The sequence below is a fragment of the Calypte anna genome, chromosome 1, assembly GCF_003957555.1.
Source record: "Calypte anna isolate BGI_N300 chromosome 1, bCalAnn1_v1.p, whole genome shotgun sequence".
Lineage (NCBI taxonomy): Eukaryota > Metazoa > Chordata > Aves > Apodiformes > Trochilidae > Calypte > Calypte anna.
Window position 1 is genome coordinate 177,118,800 of NC_044244.1, and position 26,413 is coordinate 177,145,212.

The following is a 26,413-nucleotide window of genomic DNA, read 5'->3' on the forward strand; positions in this document are numbered from 1 at the left end:
TTGTGTCACATAAAGGCAAAAAATGTTCCTAAAACTTTCCCCAAGGAGGAAGACCTTTGTTCCACTGGAGACTAGAACAAGTGGCTAAATGTGACATTTGTGTCAAAACACTTCACAGTCCTGAAGCATTATTATGCTGCACCTAACATGGTTTAGGGAAAATATCTCTTCCAGAACATCGTTCCCACAGCTGCTGATCATCTTCTTTGTTGTGCTCCCAGGAAGCTCATCTCTGGGTCTCTCAGACTGATCATCCTGGAACAGAGCAGGTACAGAGTGCTGGAGGCAATGGGGCTCCAACTGGGCTCCAAATATGCCACGTAGACCTTCTTCCAGTATGCTCTGAGATGGTTCATGTGAGAAATGTGGCACTTTCACACATTCCTCACTTCCATTTTGCATAAGGCGGTGATAGCAACAATTGCCTTCCACTCAACAGTTTTCTGGAAGAAAACCAACTGATGCACACAACATCTTTCAATGGAATCTTCTTTAGAAGTATCAATATTTTAACCTACACTTAGAGCCAATAAATCAACTGGACAGGTTTGTCCACTGAAAAGAAAGGTTTCTGTGTTTAGCCACATCATGTAACACAGCAGGAATGAGATCTGTCACCACACTCCAGCACTTCAGCCGGGAATAAAGTGCAAGGCCATTTCCACAGAATCAGTGGAGCTGGCACGGACACCATGCAGAGAATCTCTCCGTACTTCAGATAACCAGAGTTCTCCATGCAGCTGTAAGGAAGGCTGCCCCTCAAGTGGTTACTAATCTATTGTGGTGTGTTTTGGTTTCTTTTTTAACAACAGTGAGATATTTTCAAATGTATGCTGTTTATTACATATTATTGCTGGAATTCCCACTTGCAGTCACACCTTGTTCCCAATCCCCCTGAATGATACAGATTCTCTGCTGGAGACCTCTCCTTCTAAGGTACATGGCACTGAGTAGTCCCCGTGAAGCCAATTAAGAAATTATTCATGTTAAAGTAAGCACAAGCAATTCTTGAGCATTTAATTACTCCTTGTGTTTTTACTGTTTATTTCCATGCACCACTCTGAGATCGTAGAGACTTCGCCTTGAAACCCTGTGCAGCAACCACCCTGTCTCAAGAACATCTTAGGAATCCTGATGGCTCAGCTAAATCATCCCTTCTCATCTTTCAGTGCTTGCAGATTGTGCTGAAACTTTGTATGCTCTTGTACCCATTTCCTCTGAATCACTACCAGAAAAATTGCTTCGTCTCCAGCACAATACTGCAAAGATAGAAGAAATGTGTAAAGCCCCCCCAAGCCCTTACCAGATGAAAAGCAATTTACATAACGTGATTTGCTACCATATCTTTGCTAAAATGTTGCCAGACTTGAATTATTTGAAATCTGCTAAACAGAATTTCAATTGCTGAGCAACATTGCTGTCCAATGTCAACTGTGGCTTATCTCCAGGCCTGCAAGATAGTGCTAAAGAGAAATTCAATTTAAATAAATTTATTCCAAGCATAACCAAAATGCTGTAAATAACACAGCACTTGATGGGCAGGGATATACAGTAAATACTACAGGGCATAAAACACACTAAGTGCTGTACCAGCCTACCATTCAGGCATTTATTTTACTGCACTGTACTTCTACATCTCAGCTCTCACTTTCAGGGCACATTTGTATTAATAGCATCAGATCCAATACCAGGCCAAGGACAGGGACTGAAAAAGTTGAGAGTGCTTGGTTCACAGCTGATTTACTCCTTGCAGCACGACCCCCAAGTCCAGAGCCCTGGCGCTGCAAAAGGTGAAACATTGCGTGGCCAACAGGTCCAGGGAAGGGATCCTTCCCCTGTACTCAGCCCTGGTGAGGCCACAGCTTGAGTCCTGTGTCCAGTTCTGGGCCCCTCAGTTCAGGAAGGAGATTGAGGTCCTGGAGCAGGTCCAAAGGAGGGCAACCAGGCTGGTGAAGGGACTCCAGCACAAGTCCTGTGAGGTGAGGCTGAGGGAGCTGGGGCTGTTCAGCCTGGAGAAGAGGAGGCTCAGGGGAGACCTCATCACTCTCTACAGCTCCCTGAAAGGAGGGTGTAGCCAGGAGGGAGCTGGTCTCTTCTCCCAGGCAACTCTCAACAAGACAAGAGGGCACGGTCTTAAGTTGTGCCAGGGGAGGTTTAGGTTGGACATTAGAAAGAATTTCTTTATGGAGAGGGTGATCAAACACTGGAATGGGCTGCCCAGGGAAGTAGTGGATTCTCCCTCCCTGGAGATATTTAAAAAGAGACTGGATGTGACACTCAGTGCTATGGTCTGGTAACTGCAGTGGTAGTGGATCAAGGGTTGGACTTGATGATCTCTGAGGTCCCTTCCAACACAGACAATTCTATGATTCTGTGATCAGACGATATCCACAGCCCGAGAGCCCAGCTCTTCCCGCCCCCCCCCCCCCCCAGCATAGGCAGAGGAAGAGCCTGGGTGGCATTGGTGGCTTTTTAGCTATGGGAAGGATATGTGCATGCTTGGAGACTGCAGGGCTAATCTTACTGAGCTAGTTACCCACCACAATTGATTCATTCAGCTCAATCTGCCAAAGTGAGATGCCATCAAACGTAGCCTAGCTCCAAAGTGACCCAGAGCATTATTTCAAGCAGGAGGAGGACTTTGTGATGGAGACAGAAACTGCAAAAAGGTCAGAAGGCTGAGTACAGAGAAAACCTTGACATCTTTACAGCCCACCCAGCAAAACACATTGAAAAACTCCAGTGGAGCTTATGTCCTCAAAAAGCTTTCCTAAAAAATACCTTAAGGATGAGGTAAAGTTTTAAGCAGGCACGCAGTAATTTCCCAGAAACAATACTGAAGCTAATTCTGTATACACTTCATTACTTAGTTACAAACTAGAAATGAGCAGGGCAAAGCTTTATGGTGCAGTGGAGGCAAATGCTATCACAGTTCTTATTTAGTGTCAATCTTCCAAATGACATCCATGGCTGGGAGCATGCCTGGTGCCATGTGAGTGGTGGGCAGCACCAGTAATTCAGGAAGCCCCTTGTCTGAAATCATGAGAGAAAACAAGCAAACCAGACCTACTGCATGGGCTTTTTGAAATGAAACACAAATCAAATGACCACATTTTAAAAATTGTTAAAGTAAGGAACATAGCATATTTCAGCAGGATGATTACTCTAAATAAAAGGCTGTATGGGGAGGGGAGAAGTCATGAATGGATGACTGCAGAAATCAGAGGATTACTGCTGATGTTCACAGAGGAAAAGGGGACAAAGGACAGGTATCAGGATATGAGAAGCATCAAGAAGTGAAGCTATTACCTAATCATTTTTCTGATATATTTCTCGTATGGAAACAACAACAGTAGTGAGGAAAGCAGTACTTCCAGCAATAGTGATAAAATCTCTATTGCCTAAATCAGAAGTGTGTAAATAGAAACAAGAGCCATTCGTCCTCTGCCATGTCAAGTTATTAGAGGAAACTGCCCTCCCAGGGTCTGAGACCCTGCCATGTTTCGCCCTCACCCCCACACAAGGGCTGGGCATGACCTTGCTTCTTTGCTTCACCTCTCCCTAGACCTTGGTGGAGGAGCTCTTCCCACCACCCTCACCTATGGCCAGAAACCAGCTTATGACAGCTGGTGAGGCACCAGTTAGGGAAAGGTTTGCCACCTATCCAAAACAAATAATTTTTTTTCTTTTTCTTTTTCTTTTTTTTTTTTTTTTTTTTTAAACTACATGGTTATGAAACTGTGGACTCTGTGAAAAATCCAGCCTGTTTAAAAATGTGCCAATCTTTGATGTTTTAGACTAGTTTTATTTTTTTTAATTCCTTTTCTTAACAGGATAGCTGGCATCCACTGAATGCCCTAAAGTGGTGAATACCAAATTAATCCAACTGCAATTTTTTCAGCCTGACAGTCCATAGTTAAATCACCCAAGTATGACTGATAGGAAGCTTACATCACCTAGCCCACTGCTCAGGGCCTTTGTTCAATAAATCTGAATTTTTTATCTGCAGATAATTTTCATTCACAGAGCAGGTAGATGGCAGTTCAGGAGTGCACATGTGCCCCAAAGCTTCCCTCTGCCACAGCTGAGCTCCAGCATCCGTCCAGTGCAGGATTGCTGGAAGCCATGCATAATTCAATACATTTCTTAGAGCTACTATCATTTTTCCAAGGAATGGAACTCACTGGTGTGCATAAAAGAGAGTTTCTTAGCATCAGCTTTTTTCTTTTACATTTTCTTGTATCTTACTTTCAGGTTTAAGCATTTTTAAACTACGTATTAGACATTTTTAGAACATACTAACTATTAACATGCTTGGAAGACATACACAGACCATGACGCTACCTCTTATTCTTGTTACTTTCCCACAGAGTTTGACAGTGTACAGGCCTGTTCTATATCTAAATTTACAAGCTGTGACAAGTGATAAATATCCTTATTCCAAAAGGCTATTGTGTACCTCTGAGACAATTAAAATTCCTTAGATACTTACATGCAGTACAGAATACATTTAGTCAACATTAGAACATGTCAGATGAGGAATGTTTTATCCCAGGATACATCCAAGCATCTAAAAATAGGCCTTCAGTTTAAATAAAAGTATCATAATAATGCTCATTGGGAAATCCCCTTTCTTCACATTGCAGAAGTAATATTAATTCCTAGATTATGTCATGGTGTTTAGTAAGAATGGAGCACAAGAGTTTATAAACGTGTCAAATACACTATATTTAATTCTTTAAAAGAAAATACTGGTTAAAAATTATGCCTTTTAAATTCTTTTATCTAATCCAAGTAAGTCATACCACACACTTCAGGGCAGAGACTGAGCTCTGGTCCACCCTAGTCCATTAATCAGAGGAAGAGAATACAAGAGTTTCCCTGGCTTGGTCATTAGAAGTTTTGATCAAGATACATCATTTTATTCAGAACACATCATTCCTCACTCAGTTTTGTTTAGTTTTCTCTGGAGTTTTCACATGCCTTTCCAGAAATGGCTGGCAGGAAGGCAGTATAACAGTAATGTGTGATAGAAAGGAAATTAAACACTGAGTAAATACAAATAGTACCCTATCACAGCACCTGAAATGTACACTGCTTTTCAGACACAAAGCAGTGGTAGTAAACAACTCATTCTTTTAATTACTTTTACGTGTTTTTGTAAAAGGGTGATTTCCAACTATTCTTTATCAATTAGAAGCTACTTTCTTCTTTGTGGTTGTTTAACTAAGGTATATAAGGGAAGTTCTCTTATTTGAAAAGGCTGATTTAGAAAAAGGGGGGGAAAAGAGAAGACCAGCATCATGATCAGCTGGAGAAACGTTCATGACATGCAAGAACTGACTGATCTGGGCTCATTTGGTGACAGCAAGGTCCATCATGAAGTGCTGGAGCCACTGGGGGTTGTTGCTGGCACCTGTCCACCAGTCAGCTGCTTAGGCATCATCTTCATTGCATCCTGGACAGCAAGACCTGCCTTTTGACATAGTAACACACACACACCAGGCAGTGTCTAAGAGCCCAGTTCAAACAGTGTGTGCTAGCATAACACAGCAGCCTTGAGACCCCTGGGTGAATCTGCACACAGAAGAGCTGTTCCCTGCTCTGAGTCAGACCTCACCAGAGCAGGATCGGACGCTGAGGTTTGCATGGGGGAGCTGATGGCTACGGGGTCAGGGTCCAGTTTCCATCTGTGAATCAGAACACTTTCTTCTCTCCTCCTAAATGCTCATATTTCTGCGAAAGTGTTTCTGACCGTGTAGTCTTCTATGGGCACAGCAATAGTAACTTAAAGTGCAGGAAGCTATACCAGCAATCCAGGTAGCTTGGAACAGCATACAAGGACACTGTGTAGCCTACTTTAATTGACCATTCGACACAAGGAACAGAGAGTCAGGGCTTGTTTGCAAATCACAAACAGCTGTAGATTTCTCCTCCAACCACACCAACACCAGGGGTGCACCCTCAAGGCTGCCACATGGGAAGCACATCACCATTTCTCAGGCTCACGTCCAAGGGACTGAATGTTTGCTCGTTGCTGATGGCATTGCTGATGCCTAGTATGTCAATAGCCTACAGTCTGTGATAACTCCCACTTGAGAGGAAAATGCCATGCAATTGTTTACATTTTATTCAGCTTAGTGTTCCTGGTTGGAGGGTCTCAGCTTGTCTTCTGCCAGCATTGATTTTACTTATTTCAGACCTCCTTCAGTTTTCTTCTAGCATTTAAACTGACTTTGGAAATCCCAGGTTGGGAACTTGTGGTCTCACACCTGTCACAAGACAAAGAACCACAACATGTCTGAGCTGTTTACAGCCTCATGTAATCTCACCCAAGCCTCTGGAGACTGTCAAACAGCAAGCTGGAAGGAAAGGCTGTTTGAGCTGCAATTTTTAAGTTCTCGGATCACTTCTCACAGACTGAAAGCTGCAAAAGATGCTATTTTTTCTTTTTATTGAAGATATTCTCAAGAGCACCTGGAAGGCTTACATAAATGACCTCAATTTTAACCTGTTTGGACTAGATTAGTATGAAGAAAAAAAAGCCATGAAAGCCATGGGTGAGATTCCAGCTCAACCTCCACACTGGAGAAGACTTTTCTCTCTCTACAGACAAACACTCGTTTGGCTGTAACACTGCACTCACTACTAAATTGGAATTTACATGTCTTCTTCAGGAGTCATAATGGGATCAAAGATTAGAAACTTCTTTGAAGTTTTTCTCCCTCTGCTCCACTTTTAATATGTACCTGCACGGATCCATCAAAGTTCTCCTAAACTCATCAGTAACTCTCCCTTCCCAAAAGGGGCAAGCACTCAGGCTCTTTTATAATCCCTATTTGTTTGTGTTCATTATCCACACTTCATTTTGCACGAGCCTTAAATTTAGTTAATTGATTTTTCATGTGCTTTATATAGGACAACTTTGTTTTCTGAAGCCTTTTGGTCTAAATGAGATTTGCTGGTAATATTTACAGTACTTATAACTTCAGTCCTGTTTATTGCTAGGAAGGCACACAGTGGATTGAACTGTGTGCATAACAAATTCATTGTGTTCCACCTTTGACAACAGCTATTAATAATAGGATTGCAATGAGATCATCTCAGACTCACTTACTTAACTTGGTCCCTCTAGAAAAGAGATCAAAGAAACACAGAACCTCAAGGTTATTTGTCTCTTGTTGGGGAAAACAAGATAACAGACTCATGGACCCTAAGCAGAAATTACACAGGGGAAAAAACAATTTCAAAAATCCTAGAAAAATTTCCATCATTCAAAACTGTGACCCAGGTATTTGTTTGTCTCGCTGTGACTCAGAATTGGCTCATAACTACCACATCAAACTCCTTGTATCTTTAAATCAAAGCTTATTTAAAAAAAAAAAAATAAATCTGTATTTGGAAAAAAGCCTATTATCAAAGAGTTTGTGATGTTTTTTCTCATTGAGAGCAATTGGTTCAGCTCCTAGATTTTAAAGCTGGAGTCCCTCACTGGCTCTGAACTCATGGACAAGAGAAAATGCAGATTTGAACCAGACACAGTGTGCAGTGCTTTTTGGAGATAAGTGATAAGTCCCACAGTTAAACATCCAGAATTAGCCATTTCTAAATATTGACTTATAAACTATAATGAAATGCATGAGAGGAACATGCTGAAGAGGAAAGGGTTTTAGCAGTCCTGTAGGGCTGTACTTTATTAGTGGGAAATATGAAGATGTTAGCAATGATTCCATTTGGCAGATTAGTTCAGAATAGAGGGGAAAAAAAAAGAAGAAGAAAGAAAAGAAAGAAAAAAATATTTTAGGAAAAAAAAAACCAAGAAAGAAAAAAAAAAGAGAGAAATGGAAAAGCTCTCACTTCTTCAAAGCTTTATTTCTTAATTTTTCTTAAGGCTAAATTAAGAGATTAATCCATTCCAATGAATCCCCACAGCGTTCATTTCTAAACGAGTATTTCCTCCCTCATCAGATAGAATAGGAAGATTAGAGTATGAAAAGGAGACAATTTATAGCCAGTTTTCTGGTCGCCAGAGGACTTTCAATTTGGTTGTGACAGATATGTTCCATCTGCTTCTTGCCTTCTTATTTTTTTCATTTTAAGTGCTACTGTTCCAAGTTCTGTGTGTCCCTAAAAAGATGTGTGCTGTGCTGGTCCACATTACAGGCACTGTAATTTCCCTTTGAAATTCACATTCCTTTAGCAGCTCTCTTCTAAACCTGGCTGTGGAGGGGCCATCCCTCTGTCCCCCTCACATCCCTATAGGAAGGGATTCCCTTAACAGTGAGAAGAATAAATTAATAAATCACAGAATTGCTTTATGAATCACAGAATGCTTTAGAAAATCTCATTTAAAGATTGAAAAAAGTAGTTATTTTAGAATTATTATTTAGAATTATTATTTAGAAATGGCTTCATTGTTTTCTTTGTATCCCAATAAGGAATGAATGAAGTATAAATAAAAAAAAAAGTAGTCACAATCTCCTATTGAGCAGGGCAGAACAAGAACAGCCATGGGACATCTTTAAAGTATAGAGGGGGCTGATGAAACAGCTCCATATAGGGGTACCTAAGCAAGCTGCCACAGTAGGTACATTCACAAGATTGATCATTGAATCAATATCTCCCCACAGAGTCAAATAGTTTAGGTGTCTATAAAGGGAATAACCTGACCATGGAGCAGTGCACTCACTACCTTCTCCAGTAGAACTGGTGTCTGGCAGCCTAGTTCTGTGAGTGGTTTTTAACTGCTTCTTATGCTCTGCAGATTAAACATGAAGAGTCACAGTGAGGAAATTAGGCATTCGTAATAAATCAAATAATCCTGTGTGAAAATGGGCCAGGAAAGGGGATTTGTCACCATCCATTTCTTCTCTGTCGCCTCATTACCCAGTACCTGCACCAACATTTGTACTCTCCCACCCCATTCTACGGACAGGAAAGTGAGGTGGATAATTTAAGTCACTTTTAAAAAGCCAGACAGAAATCAATGCCAAAAACTGGAACTGGAGCTGCCAGGTCTGAGCCAGGACAATTTTAGCACACAGGCACAGAATCTCCTAGAACATTTTTTTTTTTTTTTAACAACTAAAATGCAGATTTTATATGGCATTTTACAACAATAACAAACAGGGTGATGAAGCATTCTGTTGAAGTTGAGCTGGCACAAGAATGTGGCAAAATTCTTTCAAGTGTCCTTCACTCACAAAAAGCAGACTTTGCAGAGTTGAGAGTTTTGTGGATGTTTTCAGGTTTGACCAACTTCAGCTCAGTAACTTTGCCACCCCTCCAAATTTTTCAGGTTGCTATTGTCATATAGAAGTAGTTCTGCATTTCCAAACCAGCTTGATCTCCCTGACTCTCCTTATTCATTGCAGGGAGTGATAGAGACTGTCCCAGGGTGGTTATGCCTCTTCTGTGTGCTCCAGTGAGCAGGGGAAGAGGTAGCAGTGTAGACAGCAAAAACATTATCTAAGCTATAAAAATATTATCACAATATTATCACATTTAGAATACTATCACAAACACCATAACTAAACCCCACTGAAATTAATGGGCAATTTGTACTTCCAGTCTCTCCAAATAGAGAAATGGCTGTGCCTACACCTCCAGATCATTCTTTGAAGAGTTTTTTTTTCCCCCAGCTGTAACAACTAGAGTATGAAAAGCAAATTCCAAGAGTCTGAAAGGCAGCTAAAATGTCTTTTCAGTCCTTGCTCTTCCTGGCTGACATACTGCACTTTTCCAGATGCTTTGTCCCACAAAGCTGAAAATTCTAACACGATGCTCCTCTTCTAGTTGTACTCAGAGTGAAGAGATGGCACAAAGTGATAATTTTATCCAAATATTGTTATCAGAACAAGAACTGAAGGGGGAAAAATGAATTTGTCATGTAGAAAAATAACCAGAAAATCAGTCATTAGAAATATGATTGGAATGTATTTTCATATAAGAGAATATTTTTGTATTTACTTATGTATTTGAGAACAACTGGTAGAACTGTCCACAGTGCCACAGTTTTGAATGTTCTACCTTTTTTGGAGGCAATTAGTCACCTCTTCAAGACTTTTGTGCCCACTTCTCCATCCACCAGAATCTGACACTTTGATATTCTTGCTTATTAGAATGGAAATTCAACATTTAGAAAGGCCAAGTAACAGGAGGTCAAAAATCAGCACGAAACCTATACTCTAAAGAAGGGATCACAGAAATTTACATGAAACAGGCAGTTTGATATTTCTATAATTTTAAACAAAACAGTAGCTGTCATGAGATAATAATGGGAAATTTGAAATATTCATCACCATTTTCTTGCTCAGTCTGAAAAGAAATTGCTTCAGCACTCTGAGCTGTGGGTAGATATTGAATAGCATTATGTCTTCTAGTCTAGTGCCTCACCAGCAAAGAATTGCCTCTAAACCATGCTATTATTCTATTTTAAGCATCTTAAGCAACAGGGATTTCATCACTTGAATTGGAAAAATATTTAACAGACTAGTAGATCTTATGACAACAAAGTATTTCCTGATATTATATCAATATTCTTAAATTTCCTAAACTCATTGTAGCTACCATACCTTAATTCATTCTGAACAACCCATCTTTCTTCCAGTCCTCCACACATCAAACTGTTTTGTGGTACCTAATGAACTGTTTCCCATGTGGTACTTACAGCACTTTAAGTCTATTTTGAAGTACATAAAACTAATTATGTGAGCAGGATACTCAGGTAATCATTAGAAATGCAGATACAAGCAAGTGACAGAAGTTTAAGCCCCTTAAAACAGTGAAACAGAAACCATAGCCTGGACATCATGTTACTGTCCTGCAAAATCACAAGGTAATACTGGGAACCCCATCCAACAGCTGTGGGTCTTTGGTGTACCACATGAAAATGAAAATTTAATTGGGGCAGACACAGGAGAAACCTGAATATAATGTATTTAGAATTCCAAGGGAATAAACACCAATTTAGTTATTTTTCTTTAAGTTAGCTATTTAGGTTTTTTTTATTTTTGGTGACATAGTTGTCTCACTCCACTTCAAATCATACTTGTTTCAACCTTAATGTGACTTTGCTAGTCAAGGATTTTTTCTCATATTTATGAGAGAACACTCATGCCCCTCTTAGACACACTGAAGTATCTGAATGTTTCAATTCTAGCCAATTTGGAGTGTAAACAAACTCGACAAGGTTCTTGACATACAAAAAACCTCTGCCTAACTAACGAAAAAAAAAAGCTTAGAAGATTATGGATTTTTGAACCTCAGAAGCGGTGGTCCAGAACTGAGAATAAACATAAACTTTTCAGGTGATCTTGAAGAGAAATGTAATTGGAAAACCTGTATCTGCAGCACTCAACGAATTTAGGAGGGAGCTGATAGAAGGACCTGGAGCTGAGCCTCAGCCCAGGGTTTCCCAGCTGTCCCACATATTGTGGATTCAGGCCACATGGCTTTGCTCCAGCAGACCTCACCTGTGCCTTTCTGCAGCTTGGTAGAGAGCTCACCTTGTGGAAAGCCATGGGATGAGAGCTGTGAAAGTGGTGGGAAGTCAGAGCTGCAAACTCCACACCGAGCAGAGAGGAACAGTGGCAGCAACGAAGGATTAACTGCACCCATCAGTATGGTGGCTTCTCACTGCCTCTCCTTCTCTGAATTCTTTTGTTCAAACACAACTGCCCTTGCTCACCATTTGGAATAAAGAACTCACCCTGAAGTACTTTAACCATTTTGGTTTGAACATGGCAGGACAGAGAGTGGTGAGCTGTGGAGAGCTCCCCTGACCCACCCTACCACCCATCTTTGAAATGGAGTAGAATTGGGTTTCTGTAGTTGCATCCCTCAGCAAGGAGAGAAGCTGCTGGGTGCCACCATCATCCCAAATGAGCTTCATGGAGCCTAGATCCTCTGTGTTCAAAGCACAAGTTCCATGTAAGCATCAGAAAGTGGATTTTAATTGGTGAAAATGGCCCAGTGACCTCCACTCGCAGGTCAGCTCCCTGGCCCAGAAGCTGGTGAGATGAGATGGTGGGGTGACTTGGCTTCCAAGCTGTCCCTGCAGCCCCAGAACACAATTGGGAAGGATTCCACTGATCCTGATTAGCAGCTGATGGCACAGCTGCCAAAGCTGGAGTGCTATCAACCAACAGCAGCCTGGCTTATGCCCACACCCCAGGGATTCCAGCAAAGACCAGAGGACAAGCAGGGGAGTGCTGCACAATCTGCCACATTCCTACCATGGGAAAACAGTGCTGTCTCACCCCTGCAAATCCATTTAATTGAGTCAATCAGTAGATGTGAGCTGTTGCCAGAAGTCAGGCAAGGAGCACAGAACAGGCTCTGTTTACATCCAGGTTTGCTGAAATCACAGAGGTCAAGGGAGGGGGAGAAATCTGGTGAAGAACAAAGCTGCTGCATCACAGCTTTAGGAACAAACCTCCTTGCAAGACAAACACCGTGGCTCCTTATTCTAAACAGCTCAAGGTTTACTCTCTAGTCAGCACGTAATCAGTATTGCTGCGCCACAATGAGACACTAGTTGTGGGTCCTGAGAAGACATGTAACCACAGATCACAGAGTCAGCACCCTAAGACAACCCGAAGAGAAAAGCAAGGACAGGATCACACTAGGACCCCTACAAGAATAATAATTTCCCCTAAAATACCCTGCCTCTAAAATAAATCTGTTTTCCTCTCATGCAGCCATATCCATCTGCTTTTAAGCAACTCAGAATACACTGATTTTTTTTTTTTTTTTTTAAGGCAGATATAAGCTCTTCAGGTGACCTCTGCCACGTACAACGGTAGCAGCCCCTCTATTTATAATGTATGCACACTTGTAAGATGTTTTCAATTACTTCTGTCTCCCTGACATGCAGAGATGATGCTCAGATAGGAAATTGTGCTATCATATACCTTTGAAGATTTCTGAAGCTAGATCTTTTTGCATTTTCTACCCTACTGAGCTAGGAAATTAACAGTATAACTTTACCCTACCTTCTAGAAAGCCTGGCTTAGCCAAATATATGATCTCAGGTTGTAACTACAGAATCAGCTATTTATTTAATTTAATAAGACCATTCTTCCAGCAGACAGCAAAGGGAAGAAATAATATGTCATGCAAAGATTCCTAAGCCAATACTTCTCCCCTACATCCACTCCAGGGTTACTTTCCATGAGTTCTCAAGTGCTCTGATGATCTATGTAAAATAAACTGCAGTAGGATGAAAGGCAACAAATTGTAGTCCCCAGGTTTTGGGCAAATAATTTAACTCTTTTTATTGAATGTAGCAAGAAAAAGATGAGAAGAGTTTCACACTGTTAACATTTCTGTGAAAGTTAACCATTCAACAGTAAGGCAACAATTTTTTTCCCCCTGCTTATCTGTTGTGTGAGCAGTGATGAATGGGAGCTGTGTTGCCTTTAATCCAAAGGAAGTGAGTGGTGTTAGGTGTCTTCTCCTGTGATGACACCCCCAAGAGCTGACACCCTAAGTGTGCTAACTGCACTCCCCACCTTGGTGACAACACGATCCCTCTCACCCTGGTCCAGGAGGAAGCATGATCCATTTGGAATTAAAGACAAATAAAAGACTTCTGGGGTGGACAGATGAACATGTCACAGGAACAATGTCAGAGAGATGACCATCAGGAGGTGCTCATTCTCTTGCTCTCCCATGGAGACACAGGGAAACCAGACAACTGCACAGATGAGCTATGTAACTTGTTAGTGAGAGCATAAATGGTAAATATTAATTTTAATCAGGTGACAGGCTGAGCTTGTCTCTACTCAAATTTGAACACGCAGAACACTTCCCCTAGGTAATTTGCAGATCCATCCAGAAACATTGCAGGTTGCACAAGCTGGTCACAAAATCCTAATGCTAACATTACAAAAGGTTACCAACTTCAACCACATGGGCTAGAACAAGATGTATGAGTCAAATACTTTCACATCCTCCTGGTGACTGGAATGCAGTTTCTGTTTTTATGGGCTTAATCTAAAAATATAACATAAAATGCACCAGAATATTCAAATCAAATCAGCTTCTTTCATGACGAATGAAGAGTCATAGGTAATTTTCTGGGTCTGAGATTACTAATGCTTCTTCCACAGTTTTTGAATGAAAATCAATTGACTCAGATTCCACAGTTTGCCTTTTAGAGAATTCTCTGACATCATAAATGTTGGGTAAAAGTGCAAAGCAAAAGAGGTTGCCTATCATCAAAGTAAAGTTAGTAAAAAATAAACAGAAATAAGGAACCAGTTCAACAGCAAAAGAGGGTACAAGCATATGTGTGGGAGCACTGGAAAAGTTAGAAGTTCCTGGACTCATTATCTCTGGCATTTCCATTGCATGATATAGATAAGGCAGAAGGGTTTGGTTTGGTTTGTTTTTGTTTTTAAACTATTTTCATTTTATTTATTTTAATTCATTTCAGAATAATATAAACACCAAAAGACTTAGGAGCCAGCAGCATCTTGCCCCTTCTGGCTTTTTATATCACCTGGTCTCCCATGTCTGCACCCCTCCTGGGCTCAAAACACTTTGATATTGACACCAGCTCAATCCAGTCTTCAAAGAAAAATGGGCATGAAAATCCTTCAGTCCCCCTTTCCAGTCTGAGCCCAGGGCACACACACATTTCCCAAGGACTGCACATTGTAATGGGTATTATTTTGAACTTGATAAAATTAACAGTTGTTACAGAAAACAGGATTTGAAATGACATTTCAGCCACATGATCCTTCTGTCTGGTAGATGAGAAAATAGCTGTGATATCAGTTCTGATGCCTTTCATATCACTGGCATTATCTGATTAATTTTCTAAACTAAAGTTATTACACTGCATATTAAGAAGCAGAAGAAAAGCAGATGAGAAAGACTGTGTTGCTCACTTGAGATAATTTTTGCTCTAGACTGTTCTATAAGGCTGCAATGTACTTACCAAATACAGTATTGTATGATTATTTACTGACTTCATCTTGAAAGAAGGAATATTCTAAGTAAAAACAAAACACAGAAGTGCCTCAGGTTCACTCTTAATGGGGTTTTTGCTGCAGCAGGGAAACCAGCCCCATCTGTATGCACCTATTCATCTATTAATATTATTTTTTTAAATTACACTGGAAAATCATGATACCAAACCTGCAACTCAGCGGCATAAAAAAAATCAGTAAGTGCTGCAAATTACTTTAGTCCAAAGTCAGACAAAAACTCCAGTCTGGACAATCCTGGTATCCCCCCAGAAAGAAGGGCATTTTTGGACTTACGGTTGGTTGTCCTGCTTTGGTCACTCTGGGTGCTCTCGTTTGACTGGTTGCTGGAGACAGAGGACACACTTGAGCTCCTGACAAAACCAAACGTTGCCAGTTTGGCTGCTGGCAACCGGGAGTAGCCTGGAGGACGGAGACCAGACTGGCAGGGCTTGGGAAGGTTTGACTTCACAGCACTTGGGCATGAGCCTTTCTTAAGATCAACTGAAAGAAGGAAAAAATTAGGACATTTTTGTTAAATACACTGAACTGGGATATACTGAGCATTACCTGTACAATTCTCTCTACATGAAGACATGATAAAGACTGAATTCTTGTTTCAACATCTGCTCAAACTGGAGTAATCTCTTATTTGCTCCACTAAAAAGAAGCTCTGTGGAACCATTACAGGTCACAGCAAAGACCCATGAGGCATATATAAAACTTCAAACAAGGTAATGTAGTTAAAGTCTGCTAAAATTTTTTAAAATGTCATCTTTTTTTACACTGTATCACTTTCTAGTTTTACATTTGTTATGGGCCAGTTGAAAAAAACTCATACACAGAGAAAAACATGTTACACACATACTCCAATTTTGGAAACTATTGTAGAAAGCCAGCCATTCTCTCAAGGACATTGTTTGTGTTCTATCAAAGAAAACATTGATTTTAAGTCTTTCTTTCAAATTCTATTAAAAGAAAATGCGCTTTTCTTGCACCAAGCCTGGGAACAAGGACATGGCCTGCAAAGTTGCACTTTTTTAACATACAGCCAGCCCCTTTTCTGCCAATGGACTTCTCCTCACCATAAAACCATCAGGTTATGTGGATGACATCAGCCAAGTCTCAGAGAGCTGCCAGTAGTGGGCTTACAACAGATGAAGTTGAGCAAGAGCAGCAGTTCAGCCACCATGTCTGCCTGTGGTAACTACTAACTGGTCAGCTCTCCCTAGCTTGTGTCCTAACCCATTTTCTGCTGCTCTTGCTTTGGTGAACTTTTCTTGGCAAATCCAGAAAATAGGTCCATATCTTTCCCAAATGGCAGGATTGTATTCAGGGATCAAAGATTAGTGTTTGGTTTCATTGGAAGGTCTGGATACCAAGTGGATCTGGACCTCAACAGTACATAAAATCTGGACACAATTTTTCATTGTAGGTTTGACAGTATCATGTTCCTTGTGGAGTGCTAAGCAGTAAAAATATGTTTTTAAAAAATATTTTAAAAAATTATCAGTGCTATCCAAAAGATGACACTAGAGTGTTTAATCAGTCATCAAGACTGGTGGATCAGGAGAAAAGGCAGCATTAAGACTATCAGCAAATTCTTCCAGAAAAGACCACAAAGTCACCCTTTTCCCATTATTTAGTGAATGCTATTTGTGCATTAGCTTGACACATACTTCAAAGGAAGAAGTGAATATTCATAATATAACAGAAAAATAGAAATTAACTGCATAGTAATAATACGGTCATCATATTATTACGGTATTTAATTCTTTTGTAAACTATGTAGGTCACAGCCTTATTAATTTTAATGAAGCATTACTCTTTAAGGAGACTGCATAGAAAACAAGACTAACTCCACTGAGCAGAAATAGGTTATAGGGATTTTGAAAGATAGTTGTGTACCACATCACAATAATAATACTAAGCTTTGTTTAACAAAACTAAGCCTTTTCTTTTGAAATAGAAATTATATAACACCAAGTTAAAAAGAGTTTTGTTATTCAACTAAAACACATTCCTCTAGAAGACATCAAAAAATGTTCCTTGCTTAATGAGAGCAATAATTTATACAGTAGACTCTTAAAAATGCATTTTTTCTACCCACTTTGCACAAGTTGAAGCCTTTATTAAGACTCAAGGAGATGGATGTCTGACTGCAGCACCTTCACTGGCCCAGAGGGCACACTATGGAGAATAATCCAAATGAAAATAACAAATCCCTACAGAATATAAAAAAACCCTGTTAAAATCCCAGTTCACTTTTTTGGCACCCTAAGGAACTCAGAACTATGAAACGATGGGCTGAGAGGTAGCTGTGGGCTCCAGGTACAGGATGAAGAGCAGCACAGGCACATTAGGATGGAGGAGAGTTAAGCAGGGATGTTTGCTGCCAGTTTACTGCCAGGCTTGTGCACCATTGCTTTGACAGTGGTTCTGTTACACCTGGTTTATGATTATCTACAAAGCACCTCCAAACCAGGTGTCTACTGTCTCCACTGTTGGGGGACATTCATGTCATATCTAAATGACTCCACAGCACAAGTGCTACAGAACCTGATCTCAGTGTTTCCTTCAATGCTATCAACAGAGCTCAGAATTAATGTGAATCACATTAACTAATTTGCATGTAGGAATACAAAAAAGTATCTAGGCTTTAAGAGTCCCAGCTTCTAGAAATGACATGCTAATCATCTTTAGGACAGAATCTCTCTATTTGAGGGAACTAACATTTTCCTGCATCAGCAACTACTGTATGGTAGGACTCAGTGTAGCTTACACCAGTGTAAGGCTGCACTTTTGCTATGGAAGGATGATCCTCTGCTTTTTCTCTTCCACAATCAGACTCGCTGTGCCCCCAGCAATGCTGATATAAACACTTATTTTAGCAATATTTTAGATGGGCCAGACCATCTTGCTTACACAGCAGGCTGCAGTCACACATTTGCTACTGGCTGGGTATGGCCAAACATCAGCTTCACCAACTGATGACCCTGAAGGAGGGTTACACAATGACAACTGCTTGTGCCACACTGTCCAAATTTTTCCCTGTGTTGCCCTGGTGACAGCACCAAGCCCAGGTAGCCTCCAGATCTGAAGCAGAGGCTGCAAGAGCCAAGAACCTGCCCAGGTCAGTGGCAGCAGGGAGAAGGCATGGAACTGTCTCTTGTGGGTTTTAGGGGTTTCTGAAAAACACATCAGCAGGACTTCACTACACAAGTAAGAACTGAGATTCTTGTTTCCTAAAAACCTCTGAAACTTGAGGTAGAAGGAGAAATCTTTCCTTTTTACAGCAGAAAGCTATAAATATCACAGATTTCCTGCAGCAGTAAAGGAAAATCCACTGGGGTGGCAGGGAAAGTGGTTAGAAATGGTTTTGTTTAAAAAACATTAGAAATGTGCTTGCCCTAGGAAAGTGAGATTCACCTGGGACTCCCACGTCCTCAGCTGAACCACAGGGAATTTCCTTAAAACCAGAAGGCTTTTGGTAACAAACTGCCCAGCCATCACTGTCTTTACTTCAAAATCATTCTCCCAGTACTGGGCAGAGTATTCAGTGGATTTTCTCACATTTCTGTGCGTGTTCCAGTTTGTGACTTCAATTACATTCCCCCTGAACAAACAATGTTTTGTGTCTTGAACTCCTCATCATCCTTAAATTATTTTTCACTTCTCTTCTTTGTAATCTAACTCTTCTTTACCACAATGACCTAGGGGTAGGACAGTATCCTCATTAGGGATGCATTCAAATCCTTAAAGCTCAGTTATTTTGTGTCTTCTTTCTCATTAAAATACATGAGACAACAGCTTATTGTACATACTTTCTTTTTAAACATCATCAAGTTTCATGATGGATGTTTTTTCTTTATTTCTGTTTCTTAGAAGTATAGAAACACTCCTGCAAACAAGGTCTGGGAGTTCAAAACAAAAGTTATTTTAATGAGCAGATTTCATTTCAACAAGAATTTGCCAAAATAAGCTTAAAAAATTGGCAAAAAATCTTTCCAGCTGTCTCACTGCCTGAAGCTAATTATAGAATTAAGTATTGTTGTCTGTACAGCACACAAACGATTTTTTATGATAATTCAAGCAATTCCCTTCTAGAAACATGAAAACATTTTGAGGTAGTGACTGACTGACAAAAACCAGATGTGCTTGGGGAGACTTAAGAAAGCCCTGAGCAAGACTTCTTATGCATCCCCAGTGTATGTGAATCACATCTCCATGCACATGTATAACTAAAGAGCAACTTTCATGTGGCTTCTCTGTGAAATTTGAAATAGGCTTTTGCTGAAATTAATGAAAAATTAAGAAAGGATTTACACAGATATGTTCATATGATAAAGAGCAGTGATTCAGGGATTCTTGTCAAGCCTTGTCTTTCGCAATGGATTTTTGGTTGTTTGGAAGTTCTTGACAAGTATTCCTGTCAAAACTTTAATCATTAGCTGTCATTTTCTCTCACAAAGCTCACTTTCTTTTAGGGGATGTATTCTTATTTCATAATGGGGAATCTGGTGCAAAAAAGAAAAGTTACCTGCTTGCAAAGTCACTGATTTAGCCAGAGATAACACAAGCACAATTAACCCATCTCAAAGTTAACCAAATCATTGACATCTTTGCAGATTAAAAAAAAAAATCATGCTAGTAAAAAAGCTATTCTGTTGCCACTACCTGTTACAGACATAAAACCTTCTTGATGAACAGGAGCTGAGGAAAGGGATTTTAAATAGACTTTAAAATACTGCTGAGCCTGGGACAGTTCAATTCCAAAGGGAGAGCAGATCAGCTAGTCCACCATCAGATGTTAGGAAATGCTCATCTCCACCTGATTCAGATTTAAAAATCTCAGAAAGCTGCTCTGTGCCTTCCCAGCTCCCAGGCAACCTAAGGTGGGTTAGCACATTCTCACCACCCCAAGATGTTGCTTCATACAAACTGCAAATGTCCCCGTTTGCTCTGCAGCTGATGTGCAAAGCAGCAGCATCACACAGAAACATTAAGCACAGGAACTCTCAGTGCCTGAGCCACACTGACTGTGTTTTCCACTGAAAGTCCAGAGCAGCCAGAACACTCCTTCCTCAGCACCTCAGAGCCACATCTCACCCACCCAGCTGATGGGTGTTCAGAAGCCCCTCAGGTGCCCAGCCAGTAACAAGGTTTGGCTTTCGCCAGCCAAATACAATACATACAATACAGATACAATAATTGCTGGGAGCAGAGACGTGGCTAAATTTCAAGTATGGGTACCATGTCCTTAGCAAAACCTGGCTGAAGAAGTTTGTGTCTCCCTTTGAAGCACTTAATTTCTCTTTACAAAATGCAGATTGTTCCCCTCTCCCCCACCCCCCAAAAAAAATAAAGGAAGTGCTAATTGAAAGCACTATAATTTTTCTGCCCCTATACTCAGCGCTGGTGAGGCCACACCTCGAGTACTGTGTCCAGTTGTGGGCCCCTCAGTTCAGGAAGGATATCAAGGTCCTGGAGCAGGTCCAAAGGAGGGCAACCAGGCTGGTGAAGGGACTTGAGCACAGACCCTATGAGGAGAGGCTGAGGGAGCTGGGGGTGTTCAGCCTGGAGAAGAGGAGGCTCCAAGGAGACCTCATCACTCTCTACAACTCCCTGAAAGGAGGGTGTAGCCAGGTGGGGGTTGGTCTCTTGCCAGACAACTTTCAACAAGACAAGAGGGCATGGTCTTAAGTTGTTCCAGGGGAAGTTTAGGTTAGATATTAGAAAGAATTTCTTTACGGAGAGGGTGATCAAGCATTGGAATGGGCTGCCCAGGGAAGTAGTGGATTCTCCATCCCTGGAGATATTTAAAAAGAGACTGGATGTGGCACTCAGTGCCATGGTCTAGCAACCGCAACGGTGGTTCAAGGGTTGGACTCGATGATCTCTGAGGCCCCTTCCAACACAGACAATTCTATGATTCTATGATTACTGGAGGATAGATAACGTTTTCACCTCTGAATTCTCCCCTTGCCACCTTTTTCCTTAAATAATCAGGATGTTGGCCTACTCAAATCCAAGTACCTCAGACTGAAAACCTATAAAATAAGCACACAGCTGGAGTAGCAGTTATACATTTCAGGAAGTAAACTCAACCCCCCTTTTCTATCATCAAATCTCAGCTGCTTGTTCAAGCATTAAGTATTTCTGAGAATAAACATGAAAGCAAAGCTTTTGTACCAGGAGAGAACTGTAGATATATTGTAGCATTTATGATGAAATACATTATGCAAGCGAACACACAAATAAATGTGTATATATATGTGTGTATCTGAGTAATCAGAAACATTGCTGTCCTGATTCATATAGAAATTGTATATTTAACAAAATTTGACTTGGAAATTAGAGGACCTGCCAGACCCTCAGGACTGGCATATTTAATAGACAGAGAGGTGATGAGGAAACATTTCATTAACTCACTCTGTGAGGAAAAAAAATCATAAATGTAACTTCCTCAAAAATGAGGAATTAAGTGAAGTTAGCGAGTAGAATTAAGTAAAGTTTAATGATAAGATCTCTCTTATACTTTTCAAAATGAGACATGAATCCCATCAAAACAATCAGCTAATTAATGCAAATCCTATTAATGCTAATTAATGGTTGCTCCAAGAAGTCTTTATAACCAAGGAAAAAATATTCATAACTTGTATGTTATAGACACAGTATCCTTCAGTGCTTGATTAAGTCTAAAAGTTTCCCATTGAAAAAGCAGAGTCACTTATGTAAATTTTAAGCTTTCAGAGACACTATTGCATCTTTAACTACATAATGATTCAATGACTTCCTAGCTCACCTGCAGAACAGAACACATTTTCTTATATTCAGGCTTCTTGCCTGACCCATCACCTGACGCCAGGTGATGTAAAGCATCACCTAAGGAGCAGCACTGCTTAGTAAGGAACTCGCATGTGTCACGTCCTACAGATGAAGCAGGATCACTGCTCCAGTCACACTTTAGGCATCACACTTGGAGAACCCAGTTGTGGGATCATTCATTATTATTTCACTTTCTATTTGGTGTGCCTGAAAACTCATGAAACCTTTAATGTACGTGTAGCCCTTGCAATTCATCACAGCACTTCAGGGATCTAATCATCAATTATTTCAGAGTCAGTTTTAGGAGTATTAGTATTATACACAGGCCAAACCACTCAGCTTATCAGTGCTGCTTAAGCACACTGCTGCATTATGAAAAGCATGGCAAAGGGGAATAAAATCCTCATTATAAGGAGGCACTGCTTCTGTCCTCGATATTGTGCCATGGCAGTTTCTGTTGAGAAGCCTCAGTGGTACCTCACACTTTGTCATGGGCTGGCAACTGGCTGGATCCTCCTGCTTCCATTACCCTAGGGCAGGACTGAAATCACTAGGATTAGAAACTGGATTAAAAGCTCAGGATCGAGCTGCAAAACATGCTGATTAGCAGTCTTAAAGGCAGGACTGCTATCCTTGAGAGAAAAATGCCTCCTAGTACCCAGCTGCTTTTGCTGTAGTCAGCCAAACCTTCACACTCAAAAACACACATGAGCAAGGGGCTTACCAACACCCCTTCCAAATGCTGACCAAATGCTGATGCATTTTGACTGCTCATATTTGTAAATATGACTCTATTGAAGATTAGTTTAATCCTGTTTCTCAAATATTGCATCAAAACCAGTTTAATACCACGGCTAACTGCTAAATAAGGGAAAGGGGTTGACAGAAAGTCAAAAATGGTGTAATTTACTTCAAAATAATTGGCTAGAGAAGTGTCCGAGCTTGCTTTGAGCATTGCCAGTCTGCCTCACACCAGCTGTGACATGTCTAGGGTTGCTGTCCCACCCAGGCCCTCCCTGCTGGCAACTATGGACCCATCTCTGGTCTGAGTTTGTGCATGGGCATGGACACAGCCATAATCAGGAACCAGTTTTCTGCTGCCCTTCCACTCCTACACCAGTCTTGTCCTGTCTGCTTTACAGATAGTAAACAGGACTGATAGGTTGATACTGTTCAGATTTGGAATGTCATCTCATGTAGGGAGGCAATAAATTAACACATACAAGACAAGTTCCGAGATGGATAAATAGATGGGTAAGGAAAAGTCCTGTCTGTAGACAAGAAAGAGCCAGGGTAATGAAGATGAATGAAAAAAAAAATTAAGACAGCATCCACGATTGAGGAACAGAAAAGACAGTGGATTCAGTCCTGCCCACATATTTCTTTCATATCTATGTCCCAGACTGGCTTCCATGATGCAATAACTTCCCCTACCCACCTCCTGAAGCATGCAGCCTCTTAAGGTTTCATTTTAAATTGAAAATATAATCCAGTCTCTCTCTGCACCTGTATTAGTGCTTACTGAACTGAACTTGCAGAGCTGATATGGTATTTACTGGCCAGCATACAAGCTTGGAGTGTCTCAAAAGTCTCACACTGGTGTGACTGGTCACGTTCTGATAAAGGCATCAACATCATTTGACCCAGACATGGGGTCAAATAGTAAATGATAGTGGTAAGAGGCACTGTGCTACAGATAAACTTCATTTCCCCATAAGCCACAAATCCTGCAATCCTATATTTCTGACTAGTGCTATTCTCTTAGGGTAAGAAAACATTCTGACCCATTTCCATTCCACCTCTAAATTTCTTGTGCAGCTCTGTATTGAGAAATGGATACCGGGGAGAAAGAACAATACTTTTCAAATAACCAAAAAAGAGGAGAAGACCCCACATCTGCTCCAGATAAAAAATGAAGTAAATTGCCACAAAAAGGATTAGGCAAAACCTTAGGGAAAACTTTTAACTTGAAAGCAGGCACCACGTTGGAGCAGCCTGCTTTCAGAGGCTGCAGAATCTCATAATGTAAGTTATCATATATAGTTTTTCATGAACAGGTTAAATAAACATCTATACAAAGGAATCCCATTCTGAGGCAAGAGAAGGGACCATAAGACTCCAAGTCATTGCTTAACTTTATCCTTTCTGACAATGTTTAAAAACCTGTGCAAACTTGTAAGCTGCTAAACAGATGCTATACTTCATGCTGCCAGTGACTGATATTCAATTGTCTCTGAAATTGCTGCTGCTTAAATGTGTGTTGTTAAAACTTCCAAGCTTTTCTAGGCTACAAGGGAGTATCCTATAGATGTAATTATTTTTTTTTTTTCTTTTGGCATCACACACTTCTGATGCTTCTCTTGCTTTTTCCTCCCTTCTAGTTCTACCCAGGGTCATGCTGAACTAGGCAGTAGCTAGGAAGGCGAGAATATTGTAAATTGTCTCCAAAGAGGCATATACCAGGGTTTTGGAGAACTGATGTCTCTGTTAGCACATCTGTTCAGGCTTTCAGAGCACTAAATAGTCAAAAAAAAAAAAAAAAAGTCAAATTTAGATTGAACAACTTGGTCTTCCTGATGGAAGAAAATATCCCATTATCTTCTGCAGGACAAAAGCAAGGATTTTTCAGGCATGTACAAGGAGGAGGAAGATAAAGAGCACAATGAGAATTATTACTGAAATTGGTTGTCCTGCTTTGGCAAGGACCTGTTAAACAATCTTTGTGCAAGTCTCAGACTCTCTAGTCAGCCTTGCCTCAGGATAGAAAGATACACCTCAAAGAGTGCTGCTGGAGCTTTGTAGAATCAGGTCAAGATGCTGCTCATTTTGTGATATTTCTGTCTGAAAAAAAAAATCTTATTGGTGATTACACTCAAAGGAAAGGAAAGTAAGTTCATACTTTACCTGAAGCATCAGGATGATAGAGGCTGGGAGCACTTGTTATTTCTCCTTGCTGATGGAGACAGCTACCTGAGGATCTTTGACTTGCAATGAGAATCCTGCTTTTTGCAGATGGCAACCTGGACACTGCACCCAGTCCTAGCTGTGGCTTGAGGATCATGGCAGATCGATAAAAACTTGGTGGGACCTCGTAGTGAGTATATGGTGGAGGGCAAAATTCATCTTTTGCAGGCCTTTCCCCAGCCTACAGAAAAATCATTAACAGAGATATCATGTAATAAATCAACAAATCCAGGTAACATGGAGCTCCAAATTGTTTAGAAAGGATAATTTTCCCTCCCTGTGAATCTGGGCTTCAGAGCACTGGAGATTTATTACCACCTTTGAAACGTGATCATCTTACCATAGGAACAGCTTTAGAAAAATACACTTTATAGTCTTACTACCCAACCAAACCCAAATAAAGAACTATCTCTTCCCCAGAAGAATTTGCAGTAGGGGAGTGACACAGTTCCCCAGTTCCATTCCATTTTTCTACACTCAAGCTGGGTCTCTGACTCTCACATCCTCCACATGGTGCTTTTTTGACTCAGGATAGGAGCACAGAGCAATGTCAGCAGCTTTTGCCTCTCTCATTTGTAACAATCTGTTTGTTCTTTGAGGCAGAGTCCAACTTCTTTCCTTTTCTTTATTGTCTTATAAAATGTAAAATCATCACAATCTAGGAAGGACTCTAATAATTTTTCAGTGCATCCCATTTGGGCCAGAGGAAATAAAGAAACATCTTAGGAAATTAAAAAATCTACATTTGTTTAAAAATTAATCAAAAAAGTGCCACAGGCTACCTAGGAAGAAATGTAACTGCCGATTAATGAACTCCACTCTAAGTTATGATGCATATAATATGCCAAATCAATTTCTTTTTAGCAATTATAAGCACTTAGAATATGCACTTCAATATTGGCTACAAAACCTTTGATCCTAGCTACATCAAGAGCTTTAATCCTAATTTAGTGAGTCTTTACTGGGCTAAAAGAGAAAAGATTGGACTTAAACTATTAAAAGTAGGATTTTTGAGGCCTTTGCATAGGAAGTAGCAGGGCAGATGTAACAAACACCAAGCATAATATTTTTTACTCTGTATATTTCCTTTGTTTGCTCTGCTATTTCCCGCTATTAGATCCTTCTTTTTTTTTTTTTTTTTTTTTTTTTTTATTATACTCCTGTGACCTATTTATACAAGTTAGGATGCAGGTTTTTATGGTATATTCCTTAGGCTTGGTCTGCAGGAGAGGGTTAGCTTCTTACTTTCAGCTTCTGGATATGAGCTTATTTTCCTAGGTAAGTTTCAATTATCTTTTCTCCCTCTGATGAATTTATTTCAATTTAATTTCACTATGCACTTCCTATAATTTCATATCTGACTGGCAATGAACATATTAATGCCAAGTACTTCAGTATAAGGAACAGAGAAAATCTTTGAATATCTCAGACATGCATTTTTCATAAAATTGGGTCAACTTCACCAAACCTTCAGTCACCTTGATTTCTTGTTTATTGGCACTATGCTATGACACAAAAGAGGAGCAAACATGCACACATAAAAATAATCATATGCATAAAACTTCTCAAGCTGAGAAGTGAGAAGGATTTTGGGGGACATACACTTGTTATGAAGCCACACTTGTTTTTCTTTTCTATTTGACTAT

The 26,413-nt window shown here is 40.3% G+C and overlaps 1 protein-coding gene across 1 annotated transcript in view; it reads right to left on the bottom strand.

The window, feature by feature from the left end:
• MTUS2 (microtubule associated scaffold protein 2) overlaps positions 1–26,413 on the bottom strand; it is a 152,112-nt gene that overhangs the window by 120,130 nt on the left and 5,569 nt on the right. Inside the window, exons 2-3 of the mRNA XM_008494921.2 lie at positions 24,708–24,948; positions 15,273–15,479 (exon numbers count right to left, since the gene is read on the bottom strand). Coding sequence (XP_008493143.2) covers positions 15,273–15,479; positions 24,708–24,948 — 448 coding nt within the window. The remainder of the gene's footprint in view (positions 1–15,272; positions 15,480–24,707; positions 24,949–26,413) is intronic.